This window comes from Salvelinus namaycush, chromosome 20 (assembly GCF_016432855.1).
Source record: "Salvelinus namaycush isolate Seneca chromosome 20, SaNama_1.0, whole genome shotgun sequence".
Lineage (NCBI taxonomy): Eukaryota > Metazoa > Chordata > Actinopteri > Salmoniformes > Salmonidae > Salvelinus > Salvelinus namaycush.
This window is the reverse complement of record NC_052326.1, coordinates 22,931,530-22,953,389: the sequence shown is the minus strand read 5'-3', so window position 1 is coordinate 22,953,389 and position 21,860 is coordinate 22,931,530. Positions and strand designations below refer to the sequence as shown.

General features: G+C 43.0%; 3 protein-coding genes across 5 annotated transcripts in view; 2 read left to right on the top strand and 1 right to left on the bottom strand.

The window, feature by feature from the left end:
* arhgef10la (Rho guanine nucleotide exchange factor (GEF) 10-like a) overlaps window positions 1-21,860 on the top strand; it is a 309,208-nt gene that overhangs the window by 127,915 nt on the left and 159,433 nt on the right. The window lies entirely within an intron of this gene.
* Window positions 342-15,479, bottom strand: LOC120065128 (prolyl 3-hydroxylase 1-like). 2 transcript variants are annotated; one of them, XM_039015887.1, is made up of 15 exons: window positions 15,323-15,479; window positions 9,003-9,155; window positions 4,663-4,852; window positions 4,437-4,568; window positions 4,147-4,286; window positions 3,850-3,939; window positions 3,685-3,737; window positions 3,297-3,418; window positions 3,070-3,197; window positions 2,805-2,900; window positions 2,413-2,563; window positions 2,066-2,183; window positions 1,739-1,814; window positions 1,471-1,611; window positions 342-1,285 (listed from the first exon to the last, which is right to left on the bottom strand). In XM_039015887.1, exons 2-15 carry the CDS (start codon window positions 9,090-9,092, stop codon window positions 677-679), a joined length of 2,136 nt encoding a protein of 711 aa, XP_038871815.1. In that variant the 5' UTR covers window positions 9,093-9,155; window positions 15,323-15,479; the 3' UTR covers window positions 342-676. The 2 variants fall into 2 exon arrangements, with proteins under 2 accessions (XP_038871815.1, XP_038871814.1); XM_039015886.1 differs by lacking the exon at window positions 15,323-15,479 and adding an exon at window positions 10,297-10,839.
* On the top strand, window positions 14,624-19,083 carry LOC120065129 (adaptin ear-binding coat-associated protein 2-like). 2 transcript variants are annotated; one of them, XM_039015888.1, is made up of 8 exons: window positions 14,624-14,775; window positions 16,297-16,397; window positions 16,546-16,650; window positions 16,836-16,917; window positions 17,034-17,142; window positions 17,259-17,400; window positions 17,521-17,605; window positions 17,877-19,083. In XM_039015888.1, the coding sequence occupies exons 1-8, from the start codon at window positions 14,675-14,677 to the stop codon at window positions 17,914-17,916; spliced, it is 765 nt and encodes a 254-aa protein (XP_038871816.1). In that variant the 5' UTR covers window positions 14,624-14,674; the 3' UTR covers window positions 17,917-19,083. The 2 variants fall into 2 exon arrangements, with proteins under 2 accessions (XP_038871816.1, XP_038871817.1); XM_039015889.1 differs by lacking the exon at window positions 14,624-14,775 and adding an exon at window positions 14,828-15,393.

Sequence of the window (21,860 nt, the reverse complement as noted above, 5' to 3'; positions counted from 1 at the left end):
TGATGTACATGAGATGCCATTCTAGTTCCTCTCTGCCACCTAGTGTTCTCTAGAGGTATTACATGAAAGAGCAACACCAATGTAAGAATTGTACTTTTATTTAGTGTATCCACATGAACCCAGGTATCAGTCTCTATTCAGACACATTTGTTCATTGTTGTTCTTTCCTGTTTTTTGTTTTTTGAGGAAATTACATCTTCCAATTCCTGAGGCAAAGAACAGTACATTTTAAAACAGTACAAAATAGCAGACTGAGAATCCAAAATTATAAACAAAAGTAATATTATATATATATATATATATATATATATATATATATATATATATATATATATATATATATATTATCTGTTCACATGAGTCTGGGATAGGTATTCAAAGGTGGTTACATTTTAGCACTATAGAAATCTAATTTGATTGATTTCATTGATTGGTTGGTTGAGATCAGCCATCAGAGTGAGTTTGCAGTCCCTTGGTATTACGGTATGGCTTACATTACAACACCATATCCTTGTTCCTTACCACCATTATTGGGCAGACAAACAACATCCAAAACAATACAGCAAACAACCTCAAATCCTTATCCAGCACACCCACAGAGAAAACCTTGACAAATATATTCAAACAGTAGAAAAAAAAAGGCACCACAGAATAAGAGTCACAGGTGCTGTTGGTCTCACAGCTCGTCCTTGTCTGTCTGTGAGTCCGAGGATGACTTGAGGTCAGTATTGGAGTCCTTGGAAACCTTTTTGACAGGGATTTTCTCTGTCTTTTTTGTCGCTGGCTTCTGCTCTTTTTTGTATGTTTTGTCTGCTGCCTGTTTGACGTTTGTTTTTGCTGCAGGTTTTGCTTTAGCCTTGTCTGCTGTCTTAGCGTTGGCTTTGTCCCCTGCTTTAGCCTCTGTTTTAGTCGTCGCTTTTTTGTTCTTTGATGCATCCGCTGCTTTGGCTTTAGTTTTAACCAGCTCTTTCACCTTAGCTTTGTTACCCTTTTTTGCAATTAGTTTTTCTGCGTGCTTCTCTATCGGCTTCTCATTCTTTTTATCCTCTGGTTTATCAGATGGGTTTTCACTAACTGTTTCTGCTGGTTCCTTAGGCTTCTTCTCTGCTGGTTTGTCATCTGGTTTGCCTGCCTGCTCCTGTACTGGGGTTGCAGCTTGACCAAGAAGCGCAGACTGGTCAAGAGGTGTAAGCTGTGGTTGTGAGCTCTCTGTCTTTGTCTTTGTGAACTCTGTGTCCATAGGAGAGGAGAACATCTTCAGCATCTCTTGAGCTTGGATCCGATCCTGGAGACACACACACAAATTAGGTAAGTCTGAAGCAAGAGAAACTGATGAAATGTAGATTAATCAATAAATGGAAAGCGTTGCTTTCTCCCTCAGATTACAAAATAGCCCATCACAACATAGAATGATAGAAAGAAATACATGATATACACGATTCCAGATGAATTAACTGATAGATATGTTACCTTCTCCTCATGTTTGGGGTCAAGGGTGAACCACAGGGCCACAGCACACCTCTGGCCCTTAGTGACCGCTCTTACCCCGTGAGGGTTCTCATTCCCAGCACCGAACCCAACCACACGACCACACTGAGGACGCACCTCTGCCTGGACAACACAGGCCAGTGACATCAGTCATCATATTCTCAATGAACTTATACCTTAAAATAAATCAAGGCGAAACAACTGTTTATACTCTGCAGCACTCAAATCCACATCATTGATTGACACTTACTGTGACCGTTTTGGCATCCAGTTCAGTGAAAATGAAATCTCCTCCTTCAAAGTCATCATTCAGATAGAGGATTGCGCTAAAACACAACAGGAAAAAGAGAAGTGTTTTAAAGACAGTGGTGCATGATGATACCTGCAAGTGCAGTAGATGTTGCTGATACCTACGTTATAAGCATATGCATGGTGTGTGTACCTGTAGTCTCTCTCTGTGTGTCTGTCTGTCTGTCTGTCTGTCTGTCTGTCTGTCTGTCTGTCTGTCTGTCTGTCTGTCTGTCTGTCTGTCTGTCTGTCTGTCTGTCTGTCTGTCTGTCTGTCTGTGTTTGTATACCTATAGTCCCTGTTTGTGTAAGCAGGTGGTTCTTTAATGCACTCGTTGAGCTCAGAGACCAGCAGGCAGTTGTCTGCATGAACCGGGTGACTCAGGTTGTCACGGTCATCCTGCTTCTCTGTACAGACAGAAGATGGAAACATAACTTACTGTATGTCTATACACTCAGACAGGCAGGTGAATAATGTGGGTTAAATGACATCCTGGATTTGATATAGACAACTTGAAGAAAATAGAACATGTTGTTTTCCCATAGTGGTGAATTCCAAAAATGCCCTAAACTCATTCTGTCTGGCAGTCAGCCACAATACTGTCCCCTGGGGGCCCACCATAATTGACTTTCTTACCGTCAATGGCGGAGCGGCAGACCAGGTGGGAGTAGGAGAAGTAGAGAGGAGAGTCCAGACGGAAGTACGACTCCAGGACCCCACGCACCTTCTCACTCATGTCAAAAAACAGGCGGGCACTCTTCAGGGGCACAGTGCCCTCCTGTCCCAACTATAGAACAGTACAAGATCATCAGAAATAGGTGCTTTCTTATCCCTAACTCGCTGGTAACTGTACATTGATGCCATTGTGCTGGGGCTCAGCTTTAGATAGGTTGGAGATAAAGCTGAGGCTAGGGAATGAAGCTAGCTGGGATTGGGGAAGTTAGGGTCAGAGTTGGCAGTGCTGGGTTAGTGGTGTTTGGGTTATGGTTTGGTAAGCAGAGCTGTAGTGTGTAGGGTCAGTAATGTACCTTAATAGCCTTGAGGACAGTGACTCCTTGGAAGCTCTCGCTGGGTGAGTGGGGGGAGGGGCGGCCTTGATACCCATCACCTTTCAGCGCTGCCGCCTGACAAACACACAGCGTCAACACACACAATAACAGAATCATGCATTCAGTTTTAACACACAGACCATCAGAAACACACCCTCCATTAACACACAATCAACATACACACTGTCAAACACACACAAACACTGTCAATCACACAGACTAACTAGCCCTGACTCCCACTCACATTAGAGAGGCGGGTGAGCTCTCTGCACTCGTCATTCGAGATAAATCCATCCAGTAGAACCCTCTGAGACCCATTCAGCTGCTTTGACGACATAGTAATCTTGATGTCATCAAACAACAAAGGACCACCTGGTAGGGACAGAGGGAATGAATATAGAGAGAGGTGCACGTCAGAGTATTCTACACAGTCCACTGACTTTCCCAAACTTAATGCTCTAAAAACCCTACCTTCTCGTACGATCTTGGCAATGTCAGTCGACTCCTTGTTCTTCTCCTCCACCAGAGTTTCAATCTCCTTCATCAGATTCCCAATCTCCTCAGTGATCCTCGCCGCAGTCTCCCTTTCTGCCCTGCAGGGGGCGCCAATGAACCGGTTAAAAGGTTCAAACAAATTGGAGAGCAGAGCCTATTCTGAAATTGAGAGCATACATGTATGTACTATGTACCAGTGGATACTGGTGTCACTTTAAATTAGAGGACGGATAATTGTAATGGCTTGAATTGAATGAATGGAGCAGTATGTTTGATCATTTTCCATTCGAGCCATTACAATGAGAGAGTCCTCCAATTTCTCCCTCCACCAGCCTCTACTGGTCTGTACGTGTATTTCTCATACTTCTGCTTCTCTCTCAGTTTGAGGGGCATGACGTCTGCAGGGGTCCAGGAATCCTGCAAAGGGAAGGAAAGGATGTAAGATCACATGCTAAAACCACTTGATAGTGATCACATATCTTGTAGAAACAGTGAGACACAAGCGAAGATCAGAGACATGTTAACCTACCGGATCAACAAAGGTGATTCCAAACACTTCATAAGCAAAGTAGAGTAGCTCCTTTTCCAACAGGGACTGCTGAATATGCTGTTTCACCACCTGAGAGAAGACATGGAGGCAAGTGGGTTCGCATGGGGCACAGGTGTGTGTGTGTGTGTGTGTGTGTGTGTGTGTGTGTGTGTGTGTGTGTGTGTGTGTGTGTGTGTGTGTGTGTGTGTGTGTGTGTGTGTGTGTGTGTGTGTGTGTGTGTGTGTGTGTTTGTGTGTTTGTGTGTGTGTGTGTGTGTGCGCTCACACACACACACACCAGTCTAGCGGATATGGCTGCAGCCTTGTCCTCCCCCAGCACAGCGGAGTAGTAAGCCAGGTTCTGATTCATCACCTCCTCCTCTGGATGGAACAGCAGGTAGGTTTTAGCCCACTCTATGGCCTGCTCATACTTCTCACCTGAGAGAGGGGGGAAGGAAGGGGGGAAGGAAGAGAAGGAAAAAGAGAGGGATAAGAAGAGACTGGTATGAGAGGAGAGGCAGGCACAATCAGATACAGACAGACAGCAAATCCTCCTGATTCTTTCAGTGAATAGGGACTTAGACTCACTGTTGTAGTAGGAGAACTGTAGGTAGTTGAAGTGGGAAGGGAGGAAATCCTCAAATGGCTTGTCCTTTCCCGCGGTGGAGGCTAGCTCCACAGAACATCTCTGCTTACAGTTCAGAATCTGCATGTAGTGGTCTGACAAAGACAGGGGTACAGGGTTTACGCTTTTATCCAAAACGTTAGCTTGGGGTTGTTTGGGGATTTAGTCTGTCTTAACACACTATCTCACCTGTCATGGACTGGAACAAGTCGGCACTGTACTCCATGTAGTTGTACCCGTCGTAGACGTAGGCTCCTTCACAGAGCGCCCGGCACTCCTGGTCCGCGCTGAAGTACTCCTCCACTGCCGCCTCAAAGTGGTCGATGGCCAGACCGAACGAATCGGAGCTGTAATACCGCTTCCCTGCAAGGAACTCTGCCTGAGAGATGGATTAGAGAGCAGAGCAAGGAGTCAGCAGATCCTAGACCCTACCACAACCTTGTACCAATTAGGTCCATTGTCACTTCTCCGGTGCCCTATGCCTGTCCTTTCCAAGTAGGCAAATGGGTAAATGGTTTCAGTCTGACTATGTGTGATTCTAACTGTTCTAAATGGTATATAACTGGTCCTTTGTTCCTTGGATAACTGATACATTGTCAGTAGGATAACTGGTGCATAGTTACTATTATAACGGGTTCATTGTTACTGGGATAACTGATACATTGTCAGTAGGATAACTGGTGCCTAGTTACTGTCATAACGGGTGCATAGTTACTGTTATAACTGGTGCCTAGTTACTGTCATAACGGGTGCATAGTTACTGTTATAACTGGTGCATTGTTACTGTTATAACGGGTGCATTGTTACTGTTATAACGGGTGCATTGTTACTGTTATAACGGGTGCATTTTTACTGTTATAACGGGTGCATTGTTACTGTTACAACGGGTGCATTGTTACTGTTATAACGGGTGCATTGTTACTGTTATAACGGGTGCATTGTTACTGTTATAACGGGTGCATTGTTACTGTTATAACGGGTGCATTGTTACTGTTATAACGGGTGCATTGTTACTGTTACAACGGGTGCATTGTTACTGTTATAACGGGTGCATTGTTACTGTTACAACGGGTGCATTGTTACTGTTATAACGGGTGCATCGCTACTGCTATAACTGGTGCATAGTTACTGGGAAAACTGATACATTGTCACTAGGATAACTGGTGCCTAGTTACTGTCATAACGGGTGCATTGTTACTGTTATAACTGGTGCATAGTTACTGTTATAACTGGTGCATTGTTACTGGGATAACTGATACATTGTCAGTAGGATAACTGGTGCCTAGTTACTGTCATAATGGGTGCATAGTTACTGTTATAACTGGTGCATAGTTACTGTTATAACTGGTTCATTGTTACTGGGATAACGGGTGGATAGTTACTGTCATAACGGGTGCATAGTTACTGTTATAACTGGTGCCTAGTTACTGTCATAATGGGTGCATAGTTACTGTCATAACGGGTGCATAGTTACTGTTATAACTGGTGCATTGTTACTGCTATAACGGGTGCATTGTTACTGTTATAACGGGTGCATTGTTACTGTTACAACGGGTGCATTGTTACTGCTATAACGGGTGCATTGTTACTGTCATAACGGGTGCATTGTTACTGTTATAACGGGTGCATTGCTACTGCTATAACTGGTGCATAGTTACTGGGAAAACTGATACATTCTCACTAGGATAACTGGTGCCTAGTTACTGTCATAACGGGTGCCTAGTTACTGTCATAACGGGGGCATAGTTACTGTTATAACTGGTGCATTGTTACTGTTATAACGGGTGCCTAGTTACTGTCATAACAGGTGCATAGTTACTGTTATAACTGGTGCCTAGTTACTGTTATAACGGGTGCATAGTTACTGTCATAAAGGGCGCATTGTTACTGTTATAACTGGTGCCTAGTTACTGTCATAACAGGTGCATAGTTACTGTTATAACGGGTGCATTGTTACTGTTATAACTGGTGCATAGTTACTGTTATAACGGGTGCATTGTTACTGTCATAAAGGGCGCATTGTTACTGTTATAACTGGTGCCTAGTTACTGTCATAACAGGTGCATAGTTACTGTTATAACGGGTGCATTGTTACTGTTATAACGGGTGCCTAGTTACTGTCATAACAGGTGCATAGTTACTGTTATAACGGGTGCATTGTTACTGTTATAACGGGTGCCTAGTTACTGTCATAACAGGTGCATAGTTACTGTTATAACGGGTGCATTGTTACTGTTATAACTGGTGCATAGTTACTGTTATAACGGGTGCATTGTTACTGTTACAACGGGTGCATTGTTACTGTTACAACGGGTGCATTATTACTGTTACAACGGGTGCATTGTTACTGTTATAACGGGTGCATTGTTACTGTTATAACGGGTGCATTGTTACTGCTATAACTGGTGCATAGTTGCTGGGAAAACTGATACATTGTCACTAGGATAACTGGTGCCTAGGTACTGTCATAACGGGTGCATTGTTACTGTTATAACGGGTGCATTGTTACTGTTATAACGGGTGCATTGTTACTGTTATAATGGGTGCATTGTTACTGTTATAACGGGTGCATTGTTACTGCTATAACGGGTGCACTGTTACCGTCATAACGGGTGCATAGCTACTGTTATAACTGGTGCATTGTTACTGTTATAACGGGTGCATTGTTACTGTTATAACGAGTGCATTGTTACTGCTATAACGGGTGCATTGTTACTGTCATAACAGGTGCATAGCTACTGTTATAACTGGTGCATTGTTACTGCTATAATGGGTGCATTGTTACTGTTATAACTGGTGCATTGTTACTGTTATAACGGTGCATTGCTACTGTTATAACGGGTGCATTGTTACTGTTATAACGGGTGCATTGTTACTGTTATAACGGGTGCATTGCTACTGTTATAACGGGTGCATTGTTACTGTTATAAAGGGTGCATTGTTACTGTTATAACGGTGCATTGTTACTGTTATAACGGGTGCATTGTTACTGTTATAACGGGTGCATTGTTACTGTTATAACGGGTGCATAGTTACTGTTATAACTGGTGCATTGTTACTGTTATAACGGGTGCATTGTTACTGCTATAACGGGTGCATTGTTACTGTTATAACGGGTGCATTGTTACTGCTATAACGGGTGCATTATTACTGTCATAACGGGTGCATAGCTACTGTTATAACTGGTGCATTGTTACTGCTATAATGGGTGCATTGTTACTGTTACAACGGGTGCATTGTTACTGTTATAACGGGTGCATAGTTACTGTTAGAACTGGTGCATTGTTACTGGGATAACTGATACATTGTCAGTAGGATAACTGGTGCCTAGTTACTGTCATAATGGGTGCATTGTTACTGTTATAACTGGTGCATAGTTACTGTTATAACTGGTTCATTGTTACTGGGATAACTGGTGCCTAGTTACTGTCATAACGGGTGCATAGTTACTGTCATAACGGGTGCATAGTTACTGTTATAATTGGTGCCTAGTTACTGTCATAACGGGTGCATAGTTACTGTCATAACGGGTGCATAGTTACTGTTATAACTGGTGCATTGTTACTGTTATAACGGGTGCATTATTACTGCTATAACGGGTGCATTGTTACTGTTATAACGGGTGCATTGTTACTGTTACAACAGGTGCATTGTTACTGCTATAACGGGTGCATTGTTACTGTCATAACGGGTGCATAGCTACTGTTATAACTGGTGCATTGTTACTGTTATAACGGGTGCATTGTTACTGTTATAACGGGTGCATTGCTACTGCTATAACTGGTGCATAGTTACTGGGAGAACTGATACATTCTCACTAGGATAACTGGTGCCTAGTTACTGTCATAACGGGTGCCTAGTTACTGTCATAACGGGTGCATAGTTACTGTTATAACTGGTGCATTGTTACTGTTATAACGGGTGCATTGTTACTGTTATAATGGGTGCATTGTTACTGTCATAACGGGTGCATAGCTACTGTTATAACTGGTGCATTGTTACTGTTATAACGGGTGCATTGTTACTGCTATAACGGGTGCATTGTTACTGTCATAACGGGTGCATAGCTACTGTTATAACTGGTGCATTGTTACTGTTATAACGGGTGCATTGTTACTGTTATAACGGGTGCATTGTTACTGCTATAATGGGTGCATAGCTACTGTTATAACTGGTGCATTGTTACTGCTATAATGGGTACATTGTTACTGTTATAACTGGCGCATTGTTACTGTTATAACGGTGCATTGTTACTGTTATAACGGGTGCATTGTTACTGTTATAACGGGTGCATTGTTACTGTTATAACGGGTGCATTGTTACTGTTATAACGGGTGCATTGTTACTGTTATAACGGGTGCATTGTTACTGCTATAACGGGTGCATTGTTACTGTTATAACGGGTGCATTGTTACTGTTATAACGGGTGCATTGTTACTGTTATAACGGGTGCATTGTTACTGCTATAACGGGTGCATTGTTACTGTTATAACGGGTGCATTACTAGGGACGAGTGGTGTCAGTCTCACCATGTGCGGCCGGGACTCCAGGTCTTTGAAGTCCTCCTGCTGTACTCCGGCCATCATCCTGTAATAGTCCAGGTTCTGCTTCATCTCCATGTGGTCTGGGTTGGCCAGGAAAAACGTGTTTGCCGCCGCCACAGCTTTATCCAGCTTGTTGATCTACACAGGTAAGAGAGATACTTAGTACAACAAAACAATGACACTACATCATATGAATAACTCTCACACAACAAGCAAACAAAGAGAAGTAGCACATTGAGACTCCAAAGGCTTCCCTAAATGCTCCACGTCTCAGAAGTCTTCTGTCATCTGGCTAGGAGCCAGGACCTCCTGGAATGATGTAACAAATGTGTGAGCTGCAATCACCAGCATGCTGTTTCAGGCAACTAGTCATTATCCTATAGGCTTACTATAGTATACACGAATCTCAGTGGAGGCTGCTGAAGGGAGGATGGCATATAATAATGGCTGGAACAGAGCAAATGGAATGGCATCAAACTTTGAAAACATGTGTTTGATACCATTCCACTGATTCCGCTCCAGTCCTTACCACAAGCCCGTTCTCCCCAATTAAGGTGCCACCAACCTCTTTTACAGATTTTTGTGTTTCTGTTTGTAAATCAGTACATATTTTGCTCATATCTATTGGCATTAGTAAATAGGCAACATGGATAAACAATTTATGACCTGCAACTCTCAGGAACTGCAGGCCTTATAGGTTGCATGTATTTACTTTATTTAACTAGCTACTCTTACTACAATGTAGTAACCCGTTTATAAACAGACTTTTAAACGAAGTTTGGTTTAGGCCTATCCTGTTAATGTATAGGCCTATTCTAACAATAGCTAAAGAAACTCTTGAATGGCACGTATATAGCATGCAGAAGCTGCTGAGTAGCTTCGCTTTGTGATGACAAGACCCAAAAATCGAGAAGAATCCAGCGCCAGAACGTAAGTGGTCTGTCTACATAGCTAGACTCCACCTAGAGACGTGGCACGGCCGGCTGGGGGGTTGGGGAAAGCTGAGCAGAGCACGTAGCCTACAGTTAACGAATTGCTTGAGGGAAGTTTGAATGAAATTGGACAAAATAAAGTGACATTACCCTTATTTTGTCATGGAAGTGTGATAAATGTGCACCGAGATTCAAACAATAATAAGATAAGATATGATGCAGGAGCATCTTACTCCACAACATGGGATAATGTCTGTGTGGAAGATACATTGTTGCAAGCCTATGCAAGATATAAAAATGTATAATGCATAACTTTATTGGGCCAATATGGTCAACTATTTTTATACCTTGAAGTACGCGACTTGCAGGTAATTGTAGGGTGTTCTTTTCTTAAACTCAAGGTCCACATCTTCAGTGACTTTATGGATAGTTGGTGGTCCAATTTTCTCACTTTCGCAGGTATTTACACAATCAGCCCTTTTCATAATTTTCTGGAAAAAGCCAAGATCTTCCACGGAGCCAGCGCCTGGTACTGGCACAACCATGCTGGATAAAGGCTCCCCGAAAGCGCTCTGGTTGGCACAAGTTATCCGGCAATGCGCCTTCACCCTGCGGATCGCAGCCTTGTTCCGAAGCGCTCTCTCCATGTTCAGAATGACCGTCATCCAGTCCCCCTTGTAGTAGGCTTCCACCGCCGTGTCGAACAGCAGATCATAAGGTTCCAGAATAACATTACTACTGAGCTGCACGTCCGAAAGGCAATATGGGATGAGGCAAACGCCTAAAATCGCTACTACAAAACGCCACAGCATTCTGGAAAATGGGACCTCTACGTGGAAAGGAGCAGTCGTCTGCAGAGAAGTGAGCTGGAAGTTTAGCCGGGGCCTGCAAACTTCTGTCGGTGGGTGGGGTTAACTGGGAGTCGCTGAGACGAACAGCCGCTGTGAGGTGCACCACCGTCTCACGACTCACAGTGCCGCTGTGGCCCAGTTCACTCTCTCCTCACAGGCCGGCCAGACAACATCAAGGTCCAATATAAAAATATATCAATAAGTATATAGGTCATATTCAGTTGTTAAATTGTCTATTTGAGTATGATAACATCCCAAAAAGACATGTGTCTCATAAATATTTTTTCTAAGATGTTATCACACTCTAAATAGCCTAGTCCATTTAACAATAGACCAACCAAGAGCTCTCTGATATTAAAAAAAACATATTTGGGGTCAGCAGGTGTTACAAAGGTTCTAGAGTCAGATCATGACCATTTTCTCTGAGACACATAAGATATAGTATATACAGTAAGCTTCATTCTATAGCTAGAGGACTCCTGATATCCCCAGGAGTGATAAGTATAATTGTTGTCTTTATCTGTTGTTGTCTGCATGTTGAATAGTAGTCTTTTTTTTGCTAACTAGGGACCCCCGAATGTTGCTGGCCAGGACTCACTGGCCGTGTCTGAAAGGACCTCAGCCACCTGAGCCACGGCCTGTTCCCCCCGCTACCATCTAGAAGGCGGACACAGTACAAGTGCATCAAAGCTGAGACCGGGAGACTGAAAAACTGCTTCTATCTCCAGGCCATCAGACTTTTAAATAGACACCACTAGCCAGGCTCCGCCCAGTACCCTGCCCTGAACCTTAGTCAGTGTTACTAGCCAGATATCACCCAGTACTCTACCCTGCACCTTAGAGACTGCTGCCCTATGTACATAGTTATTGAAAACTGGTCACTTTAATAATGTTTACATACTGTTTTACATACTTTATATATACAGTGCATTCGGGAATTATTCAGACCCCTTTACTTTTTCCACATTTTGTTATGTTACAGCCTTATTCTAAAATGGATACAATTTTTTTTTTCATCATCAATCTACACACAATACCCCATAATGACAAAGCAAAAACAGGTTTTTAGACATTTTTACAAATGTATTACAAATTAAAAACAGAAACACCTTATTTACATGTGTATTCAGACCCTTCGCTATGACACTCTAAATTGAGCTCAGGTGCATCCTGTTTCCATTGATTATACTTGAGATGTTTCTACAACTTGACTTGATTGGAGTCCACCTGTGGTAAATTCAATTTATTGGACATGATTTGGAAAGGCACACACCTGTCTATATAAGGTCCCACAGTTGACAGTGCATGTCAGAGCAAAAACATGTCAGGCAGGTACCAAGATCGCCTGCATAACGCTCCGGAGGAGGTAAGCGGGGTTTTCGGGGAGCCAGGGTAGGTTGGACAAATCCACTAGTAGTAGAAAGGTTACTGGGTGGTTGGGAGGTCTCAGATGTGGCGTGCTGCCTATGAGCTAATTCACGGATTTGCTCCATTATAGCCTTAAACCCTTGGTCATGGCGTTCCGTCAGGGAACGAAGCCCTTCCAAATGGTCTCGCAGTTGCTCCTCATGCCTCCCAACGGTGGCTCCCTGCAGGGAGACAGCGTGATGGAGCTGCTCCAAGTCTGCTGGGTCTGTCATGGCCAGTTCGTACTATAAGTTCGTACTATAATAAGATTAGAGAACCTTCTAGAAGGACAACCATCTCTGCAGCACTCCACCAGTCAGGCCTTTATGGTAGAGTAGCCAGACAGAAGCCACTCCTCAGTAAAAGGCACATGACAGCCTGCCTGGAATTTGCCAAAAGGCACCTAAAGGACTCTCAAGCCATGAGAAACAAGATTCTCTGGTCTGATGAAAACAAGATTGAACTCTTTGGCCTGAATGCCAAGTGTCACATCTGGAGGAAACCTGGCACCATCCCTACAGAGAAGCATGGAGGCAGCATCATGCTGTGGGGATGTTTTTCAGCGGCAGGAACTGGGATACTAATCAGAATCGAGGGAGAGATGAACAGAGCAAAGTACAGAACCTGCTCCAGAGTGCTCAGGACCTCAGACTGGGGCTAAGGTTCACCTTCCAACAGGACAATGACCCTAAGCCAAGTCAACGCAGGAGTGGCTTTGGGACAAGTCTCTGAATGTCCTTGAGTGGCCCAGCCAGAGCCCGGACTTGAACCCGATTGAACATCTCTGAAGAGACCTGAAAATAGCTGTGCAGCAATGCTCCACATCCAACCTGTCAGAGCTTGAGAGGATCTGCAGAGAATAATGGGAAAAACTCTCCAAATACATGTGTGCCAAGCTTAAGCTTGTAGCGTCATATCCAAGAACCTGAGTACTGAGTAAAGGGTCGGAATACTTATGTAACTGTGATATTTAAGTTTTTTTGTTTTTAGTACATTTTCAAAAAATAATAACCTGTTTTTGCTTTCTCATTATGGGGTATTGTATGTAGATTGGTGAGGGAAAAAATGATTTAATCAATTTTAGAATAAGGCTGTAAAGTAACAAAATGTGGAAAAAGTCAAGGGGTCTGAATACTTTCCGAATGCACTGTATATACTGTATACTAGTCAAGGCTCATCCTATTACACTCATTGTCAAGAGTGTGCAAAGCTGTCATCAAGGCAAAAGGTGGCTACTTTGAAGAATCTCAAATATAAAATACATTTTGATTTGTTTAACACTTTTTATATTACCACTCTATGGAAAGATGAGACTCTCATGAACATGATTATTCTATTACACCCACAAGCATCATTGGACTCTGAAGTTGATACTGCCAATCTGCCAACTTCTGTCTGTAGCGTCGGAACCGTTTGAGCTAAACACTAATAATAACACTGGAAAGGTGAGACTCACGAACACGTACATGTTGGTACCAGTTAAACATTTTTTTAAAGTATACACTGAGTGTATAAAACATTAGGAACACCTGCTCTTTCCATGACATAGAACGACCATGTGAATAAAGGTGAAAGCTATGATCCCGTATTGATGCCACTTCAATCGGAGTAAATGAAGGGGAGGAGGGAGACAAGTTAAAGGATTTTTAAGCCTTGAGAATATTGAGACAGGGATTGTGTGTGTGCCATTCAGAGGGTGAATGGGCAAGACAAATGATGTAAGTGCCTTTGAACGGGGTATGGTAGTAGGTGCCAGGCGCACGGGTTTGAGTGTCTCAAGAACTGCAACGCTGCTGGGTTTTTCACGCTCAACAGTTTCCCATGTATATCTAGAAAGGTCTACCACCCAAAAGACATCCAGCCAATTTAAAACAACTGTGGGAAAAACATGGCATGACAGGCCTGATGGAAACAACTTTTTTTCGGCTAACGTTCCATATGACAAAACAAAATATGCTAGACAATGTGGGATCATTTTGTGTCGGTAAAATTAATTATGCGAGAAATCTCGGGGCAATAACCATCATATCGAAGTAAACTTGGAGTCACGCAATGACATGTGTGGTACTCCCACTACGACTCGTCGTGAAAGCATTCAGTTTATTAAACTACATATTTAAATAAATTATAATGAACTTCACAGGGTGGTGAAAGTGCAAGGTGATGAGCATGATGCGCCTTTCCAATAAATATCGAGGGTCTTATTCTTGTGACATGATATCACATCTCTGGTGTGAAAAGTCGCATATTGTTTTTATACGTATTTTAGAGTATTCGCCATTAAAATATTTCGCCAATTATTGGATGGAAACGTAGCTTGTGTCATAGACAACTTTTATGGTGCTTGTCTTGGAAAGCTACTGTAGTAATCATCCTCTCCAAGAGAGTCGCTCTTGAGCTGTACAGTGCAGACTGGTTCACCCTCCCCCATGGCAGTTAGAAGTTTGGAAGTTTTTAACTTGCCAAAATGGCACTGGCAGACGACAACGGTTACGAGTCAGTGATCTGTGTAAAACCAGAGGTTCATGTGTACAAGATCCCACCCCGCGCCACTAACCGTGGATATCGGTGAGTTTTTTTTCAGGCCCGCACTTTGTTAAACATTCTAGCTAACTACTCAAATGTCAACCTGAAGAAGTGGAGAGGATCCATCAAGGTTGTTGCTAGCTAACGTTAGCTTGACATGATTCAGTTATTGAATGCATAACATGGCGAGAAGATGATTACTTTGGGGGATAACGTTTTAATTTAGCTAGTTAACTTTCAGTATGTGTTATAATGTGACACTGTTAGGATCTCTAGCTGCTAGCTTCTAATGCTAGCCAGGTGAGTTACTACTAGTGAGCTAGCTAGGTAAGATATAACAGTTAAAATAAGCATGTCAGCATTCTTTTCAAGCGGTGTACAATGCTAAACACATCTGCTGTGTCAAATTATTTTCCAGGAAACGTTAGCAGGAGGCACGGGACATTCTACGGTGGCTCAAACGTTCAGTCAGTCATTGTACAGTTATGTCACAGAACAATGAGAGAGATATTTCACCGGATGTATAAATGTGAAGCATCCGCTTGGCGTTTCCACTCACTACATGGTAGTATGTTAGTGAACTACTTACTATATGGTAGTGAAAGGAAGCCAAGTGACCGGCAATGGGAGAAGATGAAAATGGATTTTGGCCGACATTCGGTACATTTTCTCATCGATTATATATTTGATTTCAATACAGTTTTCTGTTCCCAAAACTAGAACCAGTTACGAACAGTGGGCTAAGGTTTGTAGACTTTCCCTAAGTTATTGCGCACTATACATTGTAGGAGTTCCCTAACGGAAATATGCAAATGTCCTGCTAGAACGCGCCGATAGGATCTCGCTAGCTCGTGCTTTGCTCTGCCCACTATTACTCATTTGTTCCCGTTTGACACGGCGGCCTATCTTGGTTTATTTATAAACGTATTTGGTTATGTACTGTAGCTAGCTAACATTAGAGGAAAAGTGTATCTAGAAAATCGATCCTGGTTCTTATGTAAAGATATGTAGCTAATACCATTTTATAGCTAGATCCAGGCTGCATCACATCCGGCCGTGATTGGGAGTCCCATAGGGCGGCACACAATTGGCTCAGCGTCGTCCGGGTTTGGCCGTGGTAGGCAGTCATTGTAAATAAGAATTTGTTCTTAATTAACTGACTTGCCTTTTTAAATAAAGGATAATCAAAATATATATTATATTATCTAGAGAGTACACAACCAAAATGCTAATAATTGTAGTAGTCTGGTGGGGTGAAGGGTTATTTCTAATAAGAAAAATAAGGATATATCTGTACTTATGTCAATAATTGTATGCTCTTATATATCCAATATAAAAAATAATGCTTCTTCGGGCAACAAAAAAATATACAATTACTCCTGATTTGCTGGGTGAGTGTGATGTTATTTATGTAGCATAAGACTCATTCTGTTGCATAGTTTGAGATTGCACTAATTATTGCATTACACAGTTTGATTATGGGTGTTTATGTAGTAGGCCCAATAGCCCTGTAACATAGCGGAGTCATGACATGCAGGTATGGTGCTTCTCTTTGTTTTTCAGAGCAGCTGACTGGAAGCTGGATGAGCCAGCATGGACCGGCAGGATGAAAATAATATCCATAGGAAAGCTTGCCTATATCAAGCTAGAGGACAAAAACTCAGGTAGGTTAACTACTAGATGTCCGACGGTCATGGCTACATCTGCCAATACTGCTGTTGCGCTCATGTCTGTACTGGCTGTCACCTTGTCTGCTTCTGATGCATGCCATCATATCCAACTTTGAGGCAAACTGAATTCTGTATTTCTTAGGAGAGTTGTTTGCCCAAGCCCCAGTGGAGCAGTATCCTGGATGTGTGGTGGAGGCAGTCACAGATTCCAGCAGATATTTTGTGGTGCGGATAGAGGACGGCAGTGGTAAGATGCCTTCACATCAGAAAGACAGCAGCAGAAATACATCACCATGCAAACTGATATGCTATGCTGAAAATATATTTTAGCGGAAAACAGTACAGTCTGGTATGGAAGGTTAATTGCAGATTAGTCATTTAAATACAGTATGCTTGTACATCTGTCTTCTCATGTACTTCTGTTTTATATAGGACGACATGCATTTATCGGCCTGGGGTTTGCTGATCGTGGCGACTCCTTTGACTTCAATGTGGCTCTTCAAGACCACTTCAAGTGAGTCAACCTCTCATACCTGTCCTCTTTGGTCTGGTATCAATGTCCATTTTCAATATAGATCTTCACATTGGAGCATGAAATAAAATCAAACATATCTCTGTCCTTTTCTACAGGTGGGTAAAACAGGAAGGTGAGCTGGCGAAAGAGGAAGCGTCTCAGAGCACAGCACCCAAACTGGACCTAGGCTTTAAAGAGGGCCAGACGATCAAGATCAGCATTGGGGTGAGCATTTGAGGTTACAGAAATAGATGGGAAACATGTTGAGAGGAGAAACAAAATGGGATGTGAAGAAAAAGTGAGGAAGACATTTAAAATGTAATCATTTTTCTTTGTCTTAGAACATAAAGAAGAAGGATCCAGGTGCCAAGTCTCGGCCCATGGGTAGTGGCCTTCTCCTTCCTCCACCAATGGCTAAGGGTGCAGTCCTTGTATCCCCTCCTGGAGGCCAGCAATCACCGCCACCTACACACTCCAACACAGGTAACCTCTTTAGGCTATAGAGTTCAATGATCAAAATGTCCCATTATCACTGCCCTTTCACAGCTTAACATGGATAACCTCCCTACATTCTAAATCATCTCTTTGTTTTTACTCCACCAGCTTCTCTTTTAGATTTCGGAGGCCGGGTCCCTGCCGCCCAGCCTACTGCAGACCTGTGGGGAGACTTCACAGCGGCTGGCGCCAGGTCAGTCTTAGAAGAGCTAATGGTTTAGACCAAAGAAGTTGGCAGGCCTTCGGAATGGTGTTGTGGCAAGGGAAACTGACTAGGGATCACAGGGTTACTAGCTCAAATCCCTGATGGGTTCAAGTCTCTCATCCCCTTGAGTGAAGCTTTTAAACAGTTTGGTGATTATGGTGGTGTCTATATTAGCATTTTATTGTCATCCTTCCATGTTGTTATTGACATTCTCACATTTGTCATTATCCTCATCCTCTGCATCTCCCCTTCTCCACAGCTCCAGTCAAGACACTGCTAAAGGATGGGTGCAGTTTTAGCTGTGAGATGGACCACATACACACACCCTCTCACACACTCAGGCTCCTTACATTCCCTGGACAGAATGATTGTGGCAACAGAAATGAGAGGTGGGGAGCTCTGTCAACTGACAGGTTGCTTGACACATGATGCTGTACGTTACCTACACATTTTGCATACCAGATGTATAGATTCAAACTATCAAGTCAATGATTGACCAGCACATCCTTTTTAGACACAAAGACAATATTACTATTTTTAGATATTTTAACTATGCAGTCAGAAGTGACACTTCATTTTGTTGTTGAAGTATTGATACCTATTTTGCTGTCACTCTGACCAGGTGAAAGGTATGTGCATTCCATGTTAATAACACCTTAAGGTGGCGGTCCGCTCATTATCTTTATGTCCATCCCTCAATGTCTAAATTTTTACAAAAATATTGATGTCAACCTTTCCCCTTATCTCTGACCCATCACCTCATACTACTAACTCCTGCCAGCATCATTCATCATCTCATTGAGTCATCCAACGTTTGGTGTAAAGTTTAGTATTTGTATGCCTTACTTTTTTATTTGTGTTGGTGAGGATTTGTTTTCTTTTGTATGTTTTATGTTCAAGTATAACTTGTGTCCCTCACTTATTTGAGAGAATATGAAGGACAGGTGTGTGTCTTTTTACAAGGTTGGGAGTTGACTCTGCTTCAATGTTGCTCCCCACCCTCCTTTAAACTGGCCTCTTGGTTAAGATAAAGTATATTATCTGTTCCTATCAGTCTATCTGATATCTTGGGCCTTTAAGTATAGCAACCAGATCAAACCAATGTCTAGTTTGGATTTTGGTAAATATGAGGCGGTAGGTCAGAGAAAGGCAACATTGACAGTGTTTTAGAAGTTAACCAGATAAGTAGAATTCTGGTAGATGTGTGTGATGCGTTTAGTCTTTTTTGTTATTTGTTTACATATCATAAATCTTTAGAAACATTTTCTGTCCTTTTTGATGAGTTTCTCTGTCATTTATTTTACCCTAGGAGTGCCTTTTCAGCGAAATAGGGGAAGTTATTGAGGTTTTGGCTTTAATTTGCAACAAATATTTTGCGCCAAGTGACTTACGCAAATCAAAATCACCTGTATAAAATGTAAAGCAAAATTTTTACTGTAAATAAACCATTCGTCGTTCAGTTCTTTTATGTTTGCATTGTCAGGTTAATTCCCACTACACAGGCAATGCAGCAGTGGTATGCTTGTTTAACACGTAGTTAGTTTGACTTTAGCCATGGTCTCCATGACTGGTGTTTGTCTGAAGTATGACATACACAAGCCTCCACAACTGTTTTGCTTCAGTGAACAAGAGGGAACTATGCCAGTGTGTCATCTGACACTAGAATTCAGGATTATGATTGTCTTATTAAGGTGTCAAGACTGCCTGGACTAAAACTTGTGTCTGTCACAGTGGTAACTTTGGAGAAGGTGCAAGGGAGAGTAGAGTGTATTAAAAAATAAACTGTCATTTTATTTCCCGTTCTGATATATTGCAACATACACAGTTCAAAAGTTTGGGGTCACTTAGAAATGTCTGTTTTGAAAGAAGAGCCCCCCCAAAAAAGGTCCATTAAAATAACATCAAATTAATCAGAAATACAGTGTAGACATTGATAATGTTATAAAAATGGCAGATTTTTTTTATGGAATAGCTACATTATCAGCAACCATCACTCCTCACTAATCTCGCAGCAGTTGGCCAGTCTGTTTTCAGGACATCTCCTCACACCTAGTCTGTTTACGGAGTCAGTTGAGTTTGGCTCTTAACATCCATTCCTTTTGGGGATTGTGTGTGGAATTTCCTGAAATATATTCTGATATCCATACAATATTATTACTAAATTCACATATTGCCCTGACAACAGGACTACTTTATAATTATACCTCATACAGTATTAATGGGGTGTTATACAGATGATCTGTTCTATAAGACATATCTGTATTTCCACTTTTGTCTAGACAGGGAGAAGATCATCTATGCTACTGCAATAAATACAATTCTTGCTTGGCTTCGGTTGATGCCCATTCCACCTGTATGATGTGCCTAGGCTTAGAGCATACCATTCAGTCTGTGGATTCCCCCTTCAGCAGCATTTATTGTGCTACTTTTGGCACATGCCTAAGTGAAGCATGATTAGCTATGATGGAGACAAACTCTAGAGGCTCTGGGAGCGGCCTCAAGTGTAAACAACCCTCAGCGGCGGGCCCGCCCACCAAGCAGTCCAAGAAAGACGGGACCTACTCTGGATGAGTTGGAGGCCCAGGCAGCCTCTGTCTTAGCAGCTCCGCTCTCTCAGCCCGAAAGGCTCAGCTGAAGACTTAAGACAGGATCTTGATGCTATCTCCATCCTTGCTGGTAATGACCTAAACGAAGACACCTCTGAGGCCCGTTCTGGATCAGCAAACTATGGCTCAGAGAGAGCTGAGTGAAACGCCCTGTTCATCAGCTGATATGCAGGAGCTCCTCAATAGGGTTCTGAATGCTCCGGATGTTAAACCAGACCCTAACAGCAGTCTGGGCAGAGTACATTCCTCAGTGCCCCAAGTTCTCCAATGAACTGTGTCAAACTTGGGCTAAGGTGAACTCAAGGTCTCTCAAGCCAGTGCAAGCCTTTGACCTTCATGGCTTCCCCCGAGGGGTTGGGACTGGACCGGTACTCTGTTATGGACGCAATTGTTGCGGCCGTGGTCCTCCCACACAACGAGATCATTGGTAGGTCTCCCCGCTGTCCTTCGGGACCTCAGGCTACTGACGACCACTTAAAAGAACACCTTCCTAAACTTGGCCATGTCATCTCATCACAAAGACAACTTTGGCTCTCACAGACATAGATGTCAACTTCCGTGAAGAAACTCCAGGCCAAGTTTTTGTGTGGATGCCATTTTGAATCAAACGGCGAAACTGCGGAAGGACAGAGACCATGCAGTTTTATCATCGGTCCCCCTGCCCCACGTTACCCTAGCCAGAGACCATTGCAGTCTAGACCTCCGCTCTCCCCTGCCTTGAAAGGCTGTGGGAGGCACTTGTGAAGTCCCCCTGGGTGTTGGATACAGTACTACAGGGGTACAAACTCCAGTTCCGATGCCGGCCACCACCTTTCAGATGGGTTTGGTCAACTACAACAACCGACCCCCTGAAAGAGAAGCTCTCCAACCTGAGTTTGCCTCCCAGCTGGAGAAGAATGCAATCAGACAAATCAAACCAAGAGAACAGCACAGTGGGTTCCATCTTGGACTTGAGGCCTCTCAACCGATGCTTGAAAACCCTCCTCTCAGTCCCACATCCTATCAGCCCAGGCCAGTGGTTCCCCACGGTTGACCTAAAAGATGCCTACTTCCACGTACCGATCCACCCAGCTCACAGTAAGTTCCTGTGCTTTGCATTCAATGGCATAGTGTACAAGTACCAAGTGTTACCTTTTATGCTTCTCCCTGGCACCAAGAACATTCACAAAATGCATGTATTCCGCTCTAGCACCCCTAAGATCACAAGGGATGATAGTACTAAATGACCTAGACGATTGGCTAATCTGCGCTCAGTCACGAGAACAGGCAGCAGTAGACACATCTCTACTGAAGCACATCTCAGAGCTAGGCCTCAGGTTGAACATGCAAAAAAACACCTGGTCCCCACAGAAACTGATGTTCATGGGCATGCGGGTCGACTCGTCTCTAATGAGGGCTCACCTCACTGAAGAGCGAGATCGAAAATTGTAGATCACATCAATCCTTTTGTCCAAGACTAGAAGGGGACTGGTCTTCAGTGTCAGAGACTGATGCGTCTCCTCGCCGCAGCCTCTCTTTTGTCCCTATTGGGTATTCTACACTTGATACCCCTGCAGGAATTCCAAGGAACACAGGTATTGTCTCTTGACTGTGTCTAAGGAATGCATGCGAGCACTGGCAAGATGGCAATCCCTGAA

Coding starts and splice junctions, on each gene's coding strand:
- LOC120065129 (XM_039015888.1), top strand. CDS start 14,675: ATGGCACTGGCAGACGACAACGGTTACGAGTCAGTGATCTGTGTAAAA. Junction 14,776..16,296: donor GCCACTAACCGTGGATATCG/GTGAGTTTTTTT, acceptor TTTGTTTTTCAG/AGCAGCTGACTGGAAGCTGG. Junction 17,606..17,876: donor TTCACAGCGGCTGGCGCCAG/GTCAGTCTTAGA, acceptor CCTTCTCCACAG/CTCCAGTCAAGACACTGCTA.
- LOC120065128 (XM_039015886.1), bottom strand. CDS start 10,761: ATGCTGTGGCGTTTTGTAGTAGCGATTTTAGGCGTTTGCCTCATCCCA. Junction 4,853..9,002: donor TGGAGTCCCGGCCGCACATG/GTGAGACTGACA, acceptor TCCATCTCTCAG/GCAGAGTTCCTTGCAGGGAA. Junction 3,419..3,684: donor AAACTGAGAGAGAAGCAGAA/GTATGAGAAATA, acceptor CGCCCCCTGCAG/GGCAGAAAGGGAGACTGCGG.